Here is a 14,618-nt window from a genome sequence, read left to right as displayed (position 1 = left end):
CTGCTGGAGAAGGGTCCCCATGTGCTGCCCTCAAAGCATGAACCCCGGACCACTGGGGGACCCCCAGGGATATGGATTATGGCTCACCATAGCAGAGACCTTTCTGGAGTCAGGGTTGGTTGTTCGAGGGTGTGACCAGGAACACACTAGGCGTGTCCCAGATGGCTCTGTGCCCAGGTTCTGAGAGTGCATGCTGCTGGGGAGGCTGGTAGGTGCTGGGATGCAGACAGGCACCACCCTGTGACACATGTCAGGGGATCGCCAGGCCCTCGAGGGCACCAGGACCTGGGAGCCTGGTGGGCAGGTGTGGGCAGAGGGATCAGATTTGCTCAAGGAGCAGAGAGGCCAACCGGGCTGCAGAAATCCAGGGCATCTCTGCACCCAGCCATCAGTGCTCACACTGACTCCCAGCAGGTGCAGGCTGCCGCCCTTGAGAGGCTCTCGGGCTCCACAGTGAGAGAGAAAACCCACATGGGGCCTTAGCAGCAATGTCACTGTGGTCTAGAAATGGTTAACAAGGGCTGCTTTCCTCCAGAGAGCAATGGCTTTGGGGACAGACAGGAGTGGGCATAAATCACTGCTTCATCGCAGCCTGGCTGTGTGACCTGGGTCGGTTGCTTCGCCTCTCTGAACCGTACTGTCCCCCATTGGGTAAGGCTACAGACTATGCCTTCCGCATTTCAAAAGGCAGGACTCTATACCCCGGTGCCAGGCATGTCATAAAATTTAGTAAATGGGAGCCAAACAGGGAAATAAAGGTGGGGGGGGGGGAGTGAGGAAGGAGTCCTCTGTCCTCACCCACAGGCCCAGCTGTGGCGGGAACACTCAAGACGGCCCTTAGAGCTCCTCGGAGCCTCAAACACATTTTCCAGCGTGCCTGGAACTCAAACGGGTCGTAAAAACCCTCCAGCGATGCTTTAAAGGTCAGCCTCTGTGGGAGCACAGCAGGTCCCAGAGCCAGCCTCCGAGGAGGGGCTGCTGGGCCTGGCCTTGCTCTTGGCTGCTCTGCTCCCTGTCCGGAGGGAGGCCGGTGGGGACCCCAAGGTGGAACGGGGGCAGAGCGGCAGGCTCTCCTGGGGCAGAAGAAATGTGACTTTCCATCAGGCTGACATTACAGGGTGAGGTCTGTGGACGGGATTCAGAGAGTCTATGAATCACCCAAAGTTCCAGGCAAAACTGCGTGTGCACCTGTGTTTTTCTGGGGCCGGGGCCCATAGAATTCCTCAGATTCCTTAAGGGGTTCGCGCGCGAAAGAGGGGAAGGACCAGTGAGCCAGGACCTGGGTTTCGTTTGGGAAAGAATAATAGTGGGGAGAACTCGAAGCCCCACCGTGTTTAGCATGTACTCGGGAAAGCCCTAGACTGTTTGGTCCTCTCTGTGTCACCCTGAATTGGGGGGGATTGTAACTGTGGTCTCCCCATTGCACAGATGGGGAAAGTGAGGGCCCAAGAGGAAGGGGGAGGGGGTTTTCCCCATTCTCAGATGCAGGAGGGGCAGGGGGAAGCAGTCATTTGCTCTCTGGGTGGGCTGCTGCTAGCCCGTCCCCCTCAGCTCCCAAGCATGCAAATTGCTGTGTCAAAGGTCAGCTGCTGTGGGTCCTCCCCCATCCTTCACCCCCTCCAGGGACCTAGGGATGGAAGGAGCAGAGAGGAGGCAAATCCTCAAGGGTGGGACCACAGTGGGCAGAACTTGGGATCCCCCCTCCTTGCTGGGAGCCCTTGGGCCAGCCACTGTGTCCCCTCTTTGCCTCAGTTTCCCCATCTGCAAAAAGAAAGGGCTTTGACAGATGGTCTGGAAAGTCCCTTCAGGTCTGAGTCCTTGAGAAGACAAAAGAGTCACAGGCTTGAGCCCCAGAGCTGTTTGCGGGTTTGCTTCAGAACCAAGCTGCGGGGAAATCGGAACAGGTCTCTCCCTGGCCAGCCGCGCTCCCGGACTCCCAGCAGGTGCTGGCTCCAGGCCTTGAGAGGCCTGAGAGGCTCGCAGGCGCCTCGCTGGGAGGTGGACCCCACACTGGCCCCCGAGCGGCAACCTCACTCCGGTCTGGAAATGGTTAACGAGGGCAGCTTTCCTCCAAATACCAACCCCTTATTAAAATGTAGGTCTTACAATAAATTTGGCATTTGGCCACCAGCCTTAGATTAAAACCAGACGGACAGACGCTAACCTCCTTCTTAGACCAGTTTTTGAGCAGAGGGCTGCTCTTCTTCCTCCTGAGTGACTTCCTGATCCCCATCTCCTCCCTGAGCCCCCACTTCAGCCAGGGGCCCCCAACTCTCTGGAGGTGGTTTCAGGGTCTGAGGAGGGGAGAAGGCTGGGCCAACCACAGATGTGGCCAGAGGAGCCTGGAAGTTTGAACCTGTGGCTCTCGGGCTGCTGTCACCAGAGGCGGTCAGGCCCCAGAGCCCAGAGGCCTGGGAGGCCCAAGGGGAGGCTCGGGAAATCCAGAGACTTTGAGGTGGTCAGCTATAGCTGGCCTTGACCTCCTGGCCCTTTTCTGGGCCTGAGAATAGGACACAGATATCCTGTCTCTGCTCCCGCCTTGGCCCAATGACCCCCTTTGTTCAAAGGCTCCTGGGCCGGAGAAGTTTTGTCCTCCCCTGTATCCATCACCAGGCCTCCCCAGGGGGGCCTGCTATGGCAGCCCCCACAGTGGAGACGTTCTGTCCCAAGAACCCCGCCTGGTAGCAGCTTCCTCACTGAGGGTCTCCCCAAAGACCGAGACCCAGAGAGGCTCTGGGGCTAAACTGGCCGTGCTGAGCCATCATCTGGGCCTTAGCTCTGGGAAGGGCTTTGCATATCCAGGGGGGGCTCCTTTCCATGCCATCTCTGCCAATCCCAGTGGCTCTGTCTGCCACTACTTCTTTTTATAGAACAATTTATTGAGATAAAATTCACATACCATACAGTTCCCCCATTTAAAGTGTGCACGTCAGTGATTTTTAACATATTCAGTTGTGCAACCGTCACCACAATTTTAGAGCATTTCCGTCAGCAGCCCCCCTTAAAAAACCCTGCCAGCCTTAATCATCATCCTTCCTCCCCGATGCCACCCTTCCCCAGCCCCAGGCCTGAACAGCCACTGTCTCTATGGATTTACCTGTTCTGGATATTTCTTTTCTTTTCTTTTTAAAGATTTTATTTATTGATTATTGATTTATTTATTGAGAGACACAGAGAGAGGCAGAGACACAGGCAGAGGAAGAAGTAGGCTCCCTGAGGGGAGGAGCCTGATGCAGGATTGGATCCCAGGACCCTGAGATCACTACCTGAACCAAAGGCAGACCCTCCACCACTGAGCCACCCAGGCACCCCTGGACATTTCTTAAAATTGGAATCATGCATCATGTGACCTTTCATGGATGGCACCGACTTCTTTCACTTAGCATGATATTTTTAAACATAAGTAATGTTTTTAAGGGTTTGTCTATGTTGTAGCATGAGTCAGCACTTAATTCCTTTTTACACTCAAAAAAACATTCCCTTGTGTGGACAGACTACGTTTTGTTTACCTATTTATCCGTTGATGGACATTTGGGGTGTTTCCAAGTTTGGGCCATTACGAGTAACATTCATTCGTATCCAAGTTTTTGTGGGGCTCTGTGTCTCGCTTCTTTTGGGTATGTACCTGTGGGTGGAATCGCTGCGGCCGATGGTAACCATATTTAACATCTTGAAGACCCTCCAAAATCTTTTCCAAAGTGGCTGCACCACCACCTTATATTCCCACCAGTGGTGCACGAGAGTTCCGATTTCTCCACATTCTTGCCCACGCTTGTTATTATCCGTCTTTTGATTCTAGCCATGGTGCTGGGTGTCAAGTGCTGTCTCATTGTGGTTTCGATTTGCATTTCCCTGATGACTAATGATGAGCATCTTTCCAATGCCCGTTGGCATATTGATATATTTTCTTTGGAGAAATGTCTATTCAGATGCCTTGCTCATTTTTTTTTAAAGACTTATTTTACTTATTTTAGAGAGAGAGAGCATGCATGAGGGGAGGGGCAGAGGGGGAGGGAGAGGATCTCCAGCAGACTCCGTGATGAGCATGGAGCCCAACAAGGGGCTCGTTCCCACCACCTTGAGATCATGACCTGGGTCGAAATCAAGATGCAGACACTTAAGTGACAGAGCCAGCCAGGCACCCCAACTCTTTGCTCATTTTTAATTGGATGACTTGTTTCTTTATTGTTGCTTTTAAGAGTTCTTAATATTTCCTAAATACAAGTCCCTTACCAAACATGACTTGTGTCCGTTTTTCCCATTCTGTGGGTTGTCTTTTTACTTTCGTGTTGGTGTTGACCCAAGTTTTAATTTAGGTGAAGTCTGATTGATCTTTCTCTTTTTAGTTGCATATGCTTTGGGTGTCACATTTAAGTAACCGTTGTCTGGCCTTTGGGAGGGGAAGGCAAACTGGCTTTGGAAGTCGGGACTTCCCATTATTTTCTGGAATGAGGCATTCCTTCATTTATATAACCACTCAGTCATAAATATTTTTGAAACCAAACTTCTTGCCCGGTCCTGGTGATAAGGAGGTGACAAGGCAAACCCAGCCCCTGCTTTCCTAAGAGCTGAGTTAAATGGAAGAAATAGCACAGAGTAGATAACCAAAACAGAAGAATGGCTTAATTACAGCTGTGTAGGAGAGGGAGAGGGCCCAGGAGCCTGTAACAGGGAGAGCTGGCCTGGCCTGGCCTGGATGCTGGGAAAGTCTCTCAAGGCAGGGAATTTAGGCTCAAACTAAAACCTGGGTAAGCCTGAGTCAGACAGAAGTGGTGCAGTGCTCCAGGCAGAGGGAACAGCATGAGCAAAGGCCCTGAGGTGAGTAGGAGCTCATGCTGTCTAGTAAAGCAGATCCCACCAGTGTCTGGCCCCTCCACTGGGTTTTCTTGGGGGGTCCAGTCATCCTATGGAAGTGTGTGCAGCACACCATGGCCTTTGTGCATGGAAAGATCCAGAGAGACCCAGCAGGGCTCTACTGAAGTTTCTAAGGAACTGTGGGAGCCTCCTTTAGCCTCCTCCAGACTCTAGGGCCAGCCCAAGCCTGCTTAGTCCCCCTTGTAACCACACCAGTCACTGACCTGGGGGTGTGTGGGTGCGACAGGCCCAGGTTGTTCATTCATGCATTTACTCAACACTCAGAAAATATCTGTGAGGAGTTTACCTTAAGCCAGGCCCGGGATGGGTTCCAGAGAGACCAAAGAACCAGTAAGTTCCAGTCTCTGTTGGACAAATGACCCCACATTTACTCTACAGTATGATACAGCTACGACGGGGGTTCTGGGATGGCTTCCTGGAGGAGGTGGCATTCTACTGAGACACGCAGGTGAGTCAGGGAGGGAGAGAGGAGGAGTTGCAAGCCCAGGAATGGTATGCACAGAAGTCCACTTGTGAGGAATGTGCGTGTTCAGTGCAAGTACCGACCTCGAGGAGGTCACAAACTCGGGACAGCAGTCCTGAGCCCTCCTGAGTTCCGGGCCCATCCAGGGGGTAGAGCCAGAAAGGCCCTGTAGAGAAAGCCTCCATCCTTCCATTGTGTTCACCATCAGATTTGTTCCGGGGCTGGGCTGGGGGCTGGGGGTGGGGGCTGGGGCTACGTCCTCTCTCCATTATCCCTGGCAACTGGTTACCAGGGATGTATCAAGAAAAGAAAGGGCTAGGGGATGGGCTTTCCTTGCTGTGTGACCCTGGGTAGGTCCTGAATCCTCTCTGGGCTTCCCTCTGTCTTCTCTCTCTCGGACAGAGACAGACCTGCCTGCCCCTCCGAGGCTGCTGGGGACCTCCAGGGAGGTGATGCTGGGAAGCCTGCCTGTGTGATCTCACTAGAGGACCTGAGCCCCTCCTTTGGGTCTCAGTGTCAGGGACCAAGGCCAGCTTGATTGGACATGAAACCAGCTCTTATGTCCCTTGCTTTGGATCCTGGCTGGAGTGTGGCTGGCCGCCTAGGGAAGCTCTTCTCCAGAAGGCTCTGGGGACCATGTTTCTTCTCCTTCCTCCTCCCTCCTGTCATTCCTTCCTTTCTTCCTCCGAATGCTGGCCTGACTCGGTGCCATGCCTCACCCTGGCCCTGGTAGGTCTCACAGGCTGGGCAGCCTGCACGCTTTTGCCTCCAGCATGCACCCCACACAGCTCCAGAAACACCTCCGTGGCCTTCGGCCTTCCTCCTCCTGGTGGTCCCATTCACCCTAAGTCCACAGAGAGACCCTCAGAACCTCCCTGAAGAAGGAATGGAGGTCGGGGGATGCAGGCCCTCCTAGGACCGGGTGCCCTGTGCCCAGATGGTTACAAGCTTGGGATCCTTGCCCATCCGCAGGTTCAAATCCTAGCCCCGGCCTTTACCAGTCATACAGCTTTGACATGCTGCTTAACCCTGTGAGCCTCAGTTTCCTTATCTGTAACATCAGGCTAAGAGCCCCTGTGTAGGTTAATGAGGTAGCCTCTGTTATTCTCGTTTTTCAGTGAGATTCTGGAGGCTGGGAGCTGTTCAAAGGCTTGCCCTCAGCCACTCTGCTGGTGATTGGGGGGCCTCTTAACCACTGGGCAGTACTGCCTCTCTCTTCTCACCCCAAGAGGTGAGAGCTAGTACCCTCAGGTCCCTCCGGGTGGCACTCAGTGGCAGCCCGAGGACGGTTTCCAGAATTCCTGCCTGAGCCCGAGACACAGGAGAACCAGGGGTCCTTCAAAGGAACCCTCGTCTCTTCCAGAAGACCTGGGGGTGGGCGCCGAAGCCTTTGCAGGCCCCTCTGGGCCCTCCACCTCCACTTCCTTCCTCAGACTTTCCTGGCTGTAAATATTTCTGCAGCTTGGAGCTCCTTTGACCAAGGCCCGGTGTTAATTTGTTAAATCCACATCAAGGTCCCGGGGACCCGTTGTTTATTTTTGTGAACGTGTTGGCAGAGATCACGTTGGAGGGGGGTGAGGGGGCTGCTTATTTGGTCAGAATAGATGCTAATTAATAAAAGTTATTTATTTGGGTTGGAGCTCGCCGCGGCCCCGGGGTCAGGCGCAAACTGACTATTTGAAGCAAAAACAAACAGAGAGTGTCTCTCAACGGCTTGAGAAAGGCAGAAATGAAGAGGCCGGGTTTATTTGTCTTAGGAAGAATTTGCAGTTAATTCCCTCCAGACTATTTAGACCCTTAAATCACATGGAATAAGAAAAACCATGGGTGCAGGGGAGAGGAGCCAGGAACACTTGATCATTTGGCCGAGAGCAGGGTTTTTAAACGTCTTTGGCTTGCAGTCAGCCAAATAAATGGTATGTGTGAAATAATTTAATGGCAGAAAACTGTGCACAAGTCATTTTTTTGTATTGTAATGTAATCGGGAACGAAGTAATTTGGTTTGAAGGGAGAGAGGACGGCAGGCCGGGCCCCATCCAGCCCCTCACCACGGCACCTGAGCAGCCTGTGAAAATGCAGGCGGTTTCAGGCTTTATTTTGAACCCCAGGAGAAAAGCAGGACTCTTTCCTGAACAAAAGGAAATTTGGGGCACAGCCTGACTTGGAAAGAGTGGAGCCCCAGCAATCTCTGGCCGGAGGCTTAGTGAGTATTTATTTCTTTTCCAAATGCTTTCAAGTCCCAGCCCAGAGCCCCCAGGGGGACACACACGCCCACCAGGATACATTTCTCAGGAGGTGACGCAGGAACTTCAGGTCACAAATGGCCAGCACATCCGCCAGGAAGCAGAGGCCAGCCCGTGGGTTCGAGTCCCGGGTCACTGTGAGGACGCTGCTCCAGCTGTCCTCAGCCTCGCCTGCATCTCAGCCTCTGGCTGAAGCAGAGACTTTGGATTTGCCTTTCCACGACGGGGCTGGGGCCAGGGGACCCAAGGGCCCTTGGAGAAAGACCCTTGACCTCGGCCATGAAGCCATTTGCACATAAGCACCGATGCTAAGGGCAGTGACCATTTATTGTGCAATTACTATGCTCTTGGCACGGAGTCAAACTCTGCTCTTTGGGCATGAGTGTGACTTTGGGTAAGCTGCTGTCCCTCCCAGCTCCCAGAGGGGAGGTCTTCCTTTGGAACAAAGAGGTGCTGAAGATGGGGGCCCAGGGGCATTTTTGCATCCAGGAGGTGCTGTGAGGCTGGAGGCCTCCTAGAGCCAGGACTGTCTCACCTCCCCCAGGAGCAGGTTGGGTGAGGGAGGAGACCCCCACAGCCTGAGCCGGCTGAGCCTTCTGACAAACAAGAATTCCCACCCAGAGGTACAAGCTCAGCCTCAGTTTCCCAACGTGTGAAGTGGGGTAACACCTCATATGGTGGGGGCAGAGATCCAGTGGGTGGAAGCATGTGTGGCACCTGGCACCGCTCGTGGGCCAGCCAAATCAGTGTTTGCTGAGCATCCCCCATCGGAGCTGCCCTGATGAGACCCCAGAGAGAGCGGACCCCAGACCTGCGGGGAGCCTAGCTGGTGTTCGTGGGGGAGGCCTGGGCTTGTTGGGGGGGCCTCGGTGATAAACGCCTTTGCGTGAAGATTTCGGCTCCAAGTCACACAGTTTAACTGGCAGAGAGAGCTGGGTTGTTTCTTCCGGCGCCCACTTGGCGGGGCGAAGGCTGTGAAATGGTTTTCATTTAAACACCCTCAGTTTTGAATTGCTCAGAAACTTCTCGAAAAAGTCTCCTTTTTTGGCTGAAATGCCTCCCGCATTGGGTGCGTGCCCAAACAGCATTGCCTGGAGGGGGACGGAAATCGTCTCTGGGATGGCTAGTGTTCCAGAAACTTCCGTCCTGCTTTTGGGCTATTGACCACCACCCGGTTTTCAGCTCATGGGCCCTTGTTGTTTTGGTTTAGCTCTCTTCTCCCTCCAGGGGACGGGGATGCGGGGCAGAGACATTCGCAGGCACCAGACATTCTCATCCATCTTCGCCTTTTCTTGGAGGAAAGGGGTGAGGAGAGAAGGCTGGAGCCCAGCCAGGGGACGAGGCGCCTCCCTTGGGGCCACTCGCATTCCCTGCCACTGCCCCCACACCCCATCCTGTGTTTGCAACAGTTCTTGAGCATCCTGCTAGCCCAGAGCTCTGAGCATCGTGAACCAGATGATTCTTCGGTGTGGGGGCCTGTCATTGTCCTGAAGGGCTGACCGGCCTCTACCCGTTCGATCCCCATAGCACCTCCAGCCCCAGGGTCCTGACCATCAAAAATGTCTCCAGACACTGTCAGGTGTCCCCTGGAGGCAGATTGCCCCCAGTTGAGAACTCCTGGGTCAAACTCAGATGTAAAGTCATCTTTTCCCAGGCACCGCCCTGAGTCCTGCCTGACGAGACCCCCCATCTGCTCTCATGATCACTATTTACCAGTCTCCTGGAACGTTTCCGCCTCAAACTGAATCAGTTGGTTGCTCAAGGGTCAATTAACCCTGCTAATGTGGGACCTTATTTAAAAGCAGGGATTGAGGAGTATCCACCGTGGGGCCTGGAATGTTCTAGAGGCTTAGCAAAGCAAATGCCCAGCATTGTGCAAAGAACATTGGATGTGTTAAGGGAATGTGTTGCTGGAGAAGCAAAAATGCAAGGTATGGACTCAACTTCAAAAGGCTGACAATATGTTCTGCTGTCCAAACCAGGCGAAGCAGACCTTCCCATACACCACTGGTGGGAAGCCTGGGGGGGGAGGGGTGCAGATTCTGGCCATTTCTAGTATTTTTCTCACTGGCCTAGCAATCCCGCTTTTAGGAATCTGTCCCAAATATGCACTGGCAAAAATAGAAAATCATGTTTGCATGAGGTTCTCCACTGGCATCCTTTCAGTTGCAAAGGATTGGAAATGTTGCAAGTGCCCATCAATAGAACTCCAGTGGAACAAACCACGGGGCGATCCCCCAGCCAAGTGCTTTGGGAATGTATAACTGGGAAAGCAAAAATACAAGGTATGGACTAAATCCCAAAAGCTTGACAATATGTTCTGTTGTCCTAACTAAGCAAAACAGACCTTCCCATACACGGCTGGCATATAAACCACTCGCTATAGAAAGGAGGGTGAATGATTTCTATGCATGGGATGGAAGGATCCCTGGGTTCTGCTGCTAAGTAGGAAAAGGTGATGTGCGGAACAGTACATGGTATGCTCCTTTCTGATAGATGAGGGGGAGAAAATATTATATGTATTTTATTATATTTGCAAAAAAGCTATGCTGGCTGGGAGGACAAAGCAAGAATTGCTTTAAAAGATCAGTTCCTTCAGGAGCACCGGGGTGGCTCAGTGGTTGAGCATCTGCCTTCAGCTCAGGGGGTGATCCCGGGGTCCTGGAATTGAGTCCCCCATTGGGCTCCCCACAGGGAGCCTGCTTCTCCCTCTGCCTGTGTCTCTGCCTCTCTTTGTGTGTCTCTCATGAATAAATAAATAAAATCCTTAAAAAAATCAATTCCTCCAGGTGGAGGGAGGGAACACGACAGAAAAGAGAGTGTGGGGAACAATCCAAATAAAGAAGGTTACGTTTGTTGTGCTGAGATGGAATGGTATCTGGAATATTATCAAGCGAAAATAGGCAAGTTGAAGCACCAATGTGTTCAGCATGATCTCATGCTTGTAAATTTTTTAAAATGTGCATTTGTAATCTTGTAAAGCATGGGGAGTGGAGCTGGGGAGAGGGGAGTATTTTGTTTTACTTTTTACCCTTCTCTGGTATATGAATCCATTACTGTGACAAGCAGTGACATTACTTGGTTATTAAAATATACATTTTTAATAAAATCAGATACATAAGGAAGTGCTGAACGTGGCGGTGTTGCATGCGTGCTGGGTGAGTGCAGGAGGGGATCCCACGCGGACCCAGGTGGGCCAGGAGGACCCAGGTGGGTCAGGAGGGCCTCCTGGAGGAGTGGGCAATGACCTGGGCCCTTGGGGACAAAGAGTCAAGTTCTGCCCCTCAATAAACTTGAAATGTGGCAATAGTGTCTGTAAGCTCTCCCGACCTGCCCCCTCCAGGGAGAGGACGGGTCTAAAAGGTAATAGTTGCTGACCCCAGGCCTTCCCCAGGGTTATGCTGGGCATCCTTACCTGAGTTGCTGACTCTGCACCAGAGGCCAGCACGGACCCGTGGTCAGCTCCTCCGCTGGGACTCACCCCCTGGTCATTTCCACCTCTTGTGCCTTGCCTCAAGTGCCCTCCTCCCTCCCTCTCTCTGATCTGATTGGAAAGTTCTTGTACCTCCTTCAAGATCCAGTTCAAAGCACCACCTTTCTGAGGAGCCTCCGCTGATCATCTCCCACTCGCTCACCAGAGCCAAGTATCCTCCCGCACCCTGGCCACCCTGGTGTGACTTTTGTCGCAAGCCACTGAGTGTCTTATCCTGGGGCCAGCCTCCCTCAATCTGCTCCATCTCTCCCCAGTACCCAGCACAGCCCCTGGCCCATACTGGGTGCTCAGGGTGCTCTAACATGTCTTTCTGCCTTGTGCTGTCAGCAGCTGGCAAGTTTGGTGAACAGGACCAGGATTCTGGTGCCAAGCTGATGGTTCAAATCCCTTCTCTACCACTGGGTGCTTGAACTTTTGCCAGAGGCCTTGGCCTCCCTGAATCCCTCTCCCTTGTCCCTCTGTAAGTTGGGGGTGATGAGCATGGCACCCCCTGTCTATATAGGATTGCTGTGAGCAATGATCACAGGTGCTAGGGAGCCTGTGAGCCGTGGCCGGGTGCAACTGACTCCTACTGCTCTTTGTCATGTGTTATGTTAGTTGCACAACAAATATCCACAGAGGGCTTACCATGCCCAGAGCCCAGGCCAGGTGCTGAGGACACTCAAGTGCCTCCTGGGCCTCCCTGACCTGGTCAGTCGTCCCTCCTGGCAGGGGGCAGCTTGTGCCCTGGCTTCAGGTTAGAGGTCCGATGGTTTTTGTTCATTATTACATTCCTTGTGGGCACTGCGCCTGCCACATAGTAACTGCTCAGTTAATAGGTATTGAAGGGGGACACCTGGGTGGCTCAGTGGTTAAGCATCTGCCTTCAGCTCAGGCCAATCCCCGGTTATGGGATCGAGTCTCGCATGGGGTCCTCATGGGGAGCCTGCTCTCCCTCTGCCTGTGTCTCTGCCTCTCTCTCAGTGTCTCTCATGAATAAATAAATAAAATCTTTGGGACGCCTGGGTGGCTCAGTGGTTGAGTACCTGCCTTGGGCTCAGAGCATGATCCTGGGGTCCTAGGATCGAGTCCCACATCGGGCTCCCTGCATGGAGCCTGCTTCTCCCTCTGTCTGTGTCTCTGCCTCTCTCTGTGTCTCTCATGAAGGAATAAATAAATAAATAAATAAATAAATAAATAAATAAATAAAATCTTATAAATGAATGAATGAATGAATGAATGAATGAATAAATAAATAAATAAATAAATAAATAAATAAATAAATAAATAAATAAAATCTTTAAAAAAATAAGTGTTGAAGGAGTGCAGGAAGGGATGAATGAAGGGATGAAAGGAGTGGATTCCAGGGATCTGCTCCTGCTCTGGGAGCCGCACCATCCATCTGCAGTGGGGGAGACACACAGCGCTCAGGGCAAACTGCCCGGCTAGTGCCTGTGGGCGCTGGCACCTCCGCACCCTGGGGCTCAGGGCAGGGGCCTCGCCTGCGGCCAACCAACCTGCTGACCCTCACGGCCCCCCCATCCGCCCCGCAGGTGAGTGCCCCAGCCCAGGGCGCGGCGGCGCCGCCAAGCGGAAGAAGAAGCAGCGGCGGAACCGCACCACGTTCAACAGCAGCCAGCTGCAGGCGCTGGAGCGCGTGTTCGAGCGCACGCACTACCCCGACGCCTTCGTGCGCGAGGAGCTGGCCCGGCGGGTCAACCTCAGCGAGGCGCGCGTGCAGGTGAGCGCTGCGCACTGGGGCATCCCACCCCACCCCATCAAACCCCCATCCCATCCCACCCCCACCCACCCCACCCCATCCCACCCCACCCCGTGGGAGCGCACCGCCACCTATCACTTGGGGCAACGGAGCTGCTGGGGGTGGGGGGAGGCATTTAAGAGCAGGAGTATCTGAGCCCCATAGGACTGAGGTTCAAATCCAAGGCCGGCCCCTCGCCAGCTGTGTGCCTTGAGCGGGTCCCTCAACCTCTCTGTGGTGAAAGTATCCTCCCTGTCAAGTGGGGATCACGTGGGCCTATTTTATAGAGTCCTTCTGAGAATGAGAGGAGCTAACATATTTGTCAAGTGCTTAGCACAGTGCCTGGCGAAGGGTTTTGATAAATCAGAGTCACATTAAAGTGTTAAATGCTGCTCTGCCCCGGCCCTGAGCCAGTGCTTTGTAGGTGAAGTGCTCGGCTGCCTTCTCATTCCTTCCTCCCCCGTCTCTGAGGCTGCTCACCCCGCAGCAGGGTCATCCCCCTTTTACAGATAAGGAAACCCCCCGGCCGAGGTGAAGCTGGCAGTCCAGAGCTGGTGGCGCAGGGGGCACATCCCACATCCACCAGGGTGTGGGTCCCCTCTGCAGCCTGCTGCACCCCGTCCAACACGCCTCCCCCGCCCCCAGGTCTGGTTTCAGAACCGCAGGGCCAAGTTCCGCCGAAACGAGAGGGCCATGCTGGCCAACCGCTCGGCCACGCTGCTCAAGTCCTACAGCCAGGAGGCCGCCATCGAACAGCCTGTGGCTCCCCGGCCCACAGCCCTGAGTCCAGATTACCTGTCCTGGACCACCTCGTCCCCCTACAGGTGAGAGCGGAGCCCCTTCCAGCAGGGAGGCCCGGGGCCACTCAGGGTCCAGACTTCTTGGAGGCTCTGGAGGGAGCTGTGAGTGGTGCCCAGGCACCCCTGAAGCCAGGGCCTACCAAGCAGTGTGTAGCCGGTGCGTGTGTGCTCATGAGTGTATGCGTGTGTGTGTATTGGAGGAGCATGAGCATGTGCACACAAGTGTGTGATTGTGAGTGTGCATGCACGTGCTTATGTGTGCATGAATATGCATGTGCATGATTGTGCATGTGCATGTGAATGTGTAGGGGCAAGAAGATAAAGCCTGTCTGGACGGGAAGCAAAGAACTCATGTCACCCTGAGGACACTGGAAACCAGGAGGAAGATTTCTGGGCTGGCACAGAGCCCCAGCACCCTGTGCAGGCCTCCTCAGCCAGGAGGGCTGAGGGAATGGCCTCCCCATCTCAGAGGGCATGGCTGGGGTCCAGAGCCAAGGTCTGGGGCAGTTTTGCCACAGTCAAAGCTGGATAAAGGTGGCAGGGCAGGAAGAGGGAAGAGGTGCTAGGGAGTTCTGTTTCTGTACCCACAACTCCAGGGGGCACCACCAGTCCCTTATCTGTGTGAGGCACTCTGCTGGAGCCCTGGTCTTGTGGGAGGCAAGATCCAGCAGGTGGGCCTGTGGGGTCAGAATCCTCATGCTGCCCGTGGTGGCCAGCTCTCCTGCCCCGTCCTTACCTGGAGCAAGAGCACCACTGAGAAGCATCCTCTGTACATGTTCACACCATCTCCACCCCGCTGTGCGCAGGGCCCAGCGCAAGACTGGGGGTGAACACGACCCAGGCTCTGCCCTCAGGAGGCTCCTAATCTAGGGAGGGAGGCCTACAAACCCGCAGGGGCTGTCCTGTGGCCCAGTGCCATCTGTGGGTGTTTTTGACTCCTACCCAAATCCTACAGCCCCCAAGTTATGTCCTGCCCCTGGGGGGAGGGCTTCCCAGGAAAGTAAAC

General features: G+C 54.0%; 1 protein-coding gene across 1 annotated transcript in view; it reads left to right on the top strand.

Annotated features, from left to right (window-relative positions):
• PRRX2 (paired related homeobox 2) overlaps positions 1-14,618 on the top strand; it is a 53,107-nt gene that overhangs the window by 33,996 nt on the left and 4,493 nt on the right. The window contains exons 3-4 of the mRNA XM_038546060.1: positions 12,607-12,794; positions 13,458-13,636. Coding sequence (XP_038401988.1) covers positions 12,607-12,794; positions 13,458-13,636 — 367 coding nt within the window. The remainder of the gene's footprint in view (positions 1-12,606; positions 12,795-13,457; positions 13,637-14,618) is intronic.

This window comes from Canis lupus, chromosome 9, assembly GCF_011100685.1.
Source record: "Canis lupus familiaris isolate Mischka breed German Shepherd chromosome 9, alternate assembly UU_Cfam_GSD_1.0, whole genome shotgun sequence".
NCBI lineage: Eukaryota > Metazoa > Chordata > Mammalia > Carnivora > Canidae > Canis > Canis lupus.
Note: the sequence above shows the minus strand (reverse complement) of the source record. Positions and strands in the feature narration are given on the sequence as shown.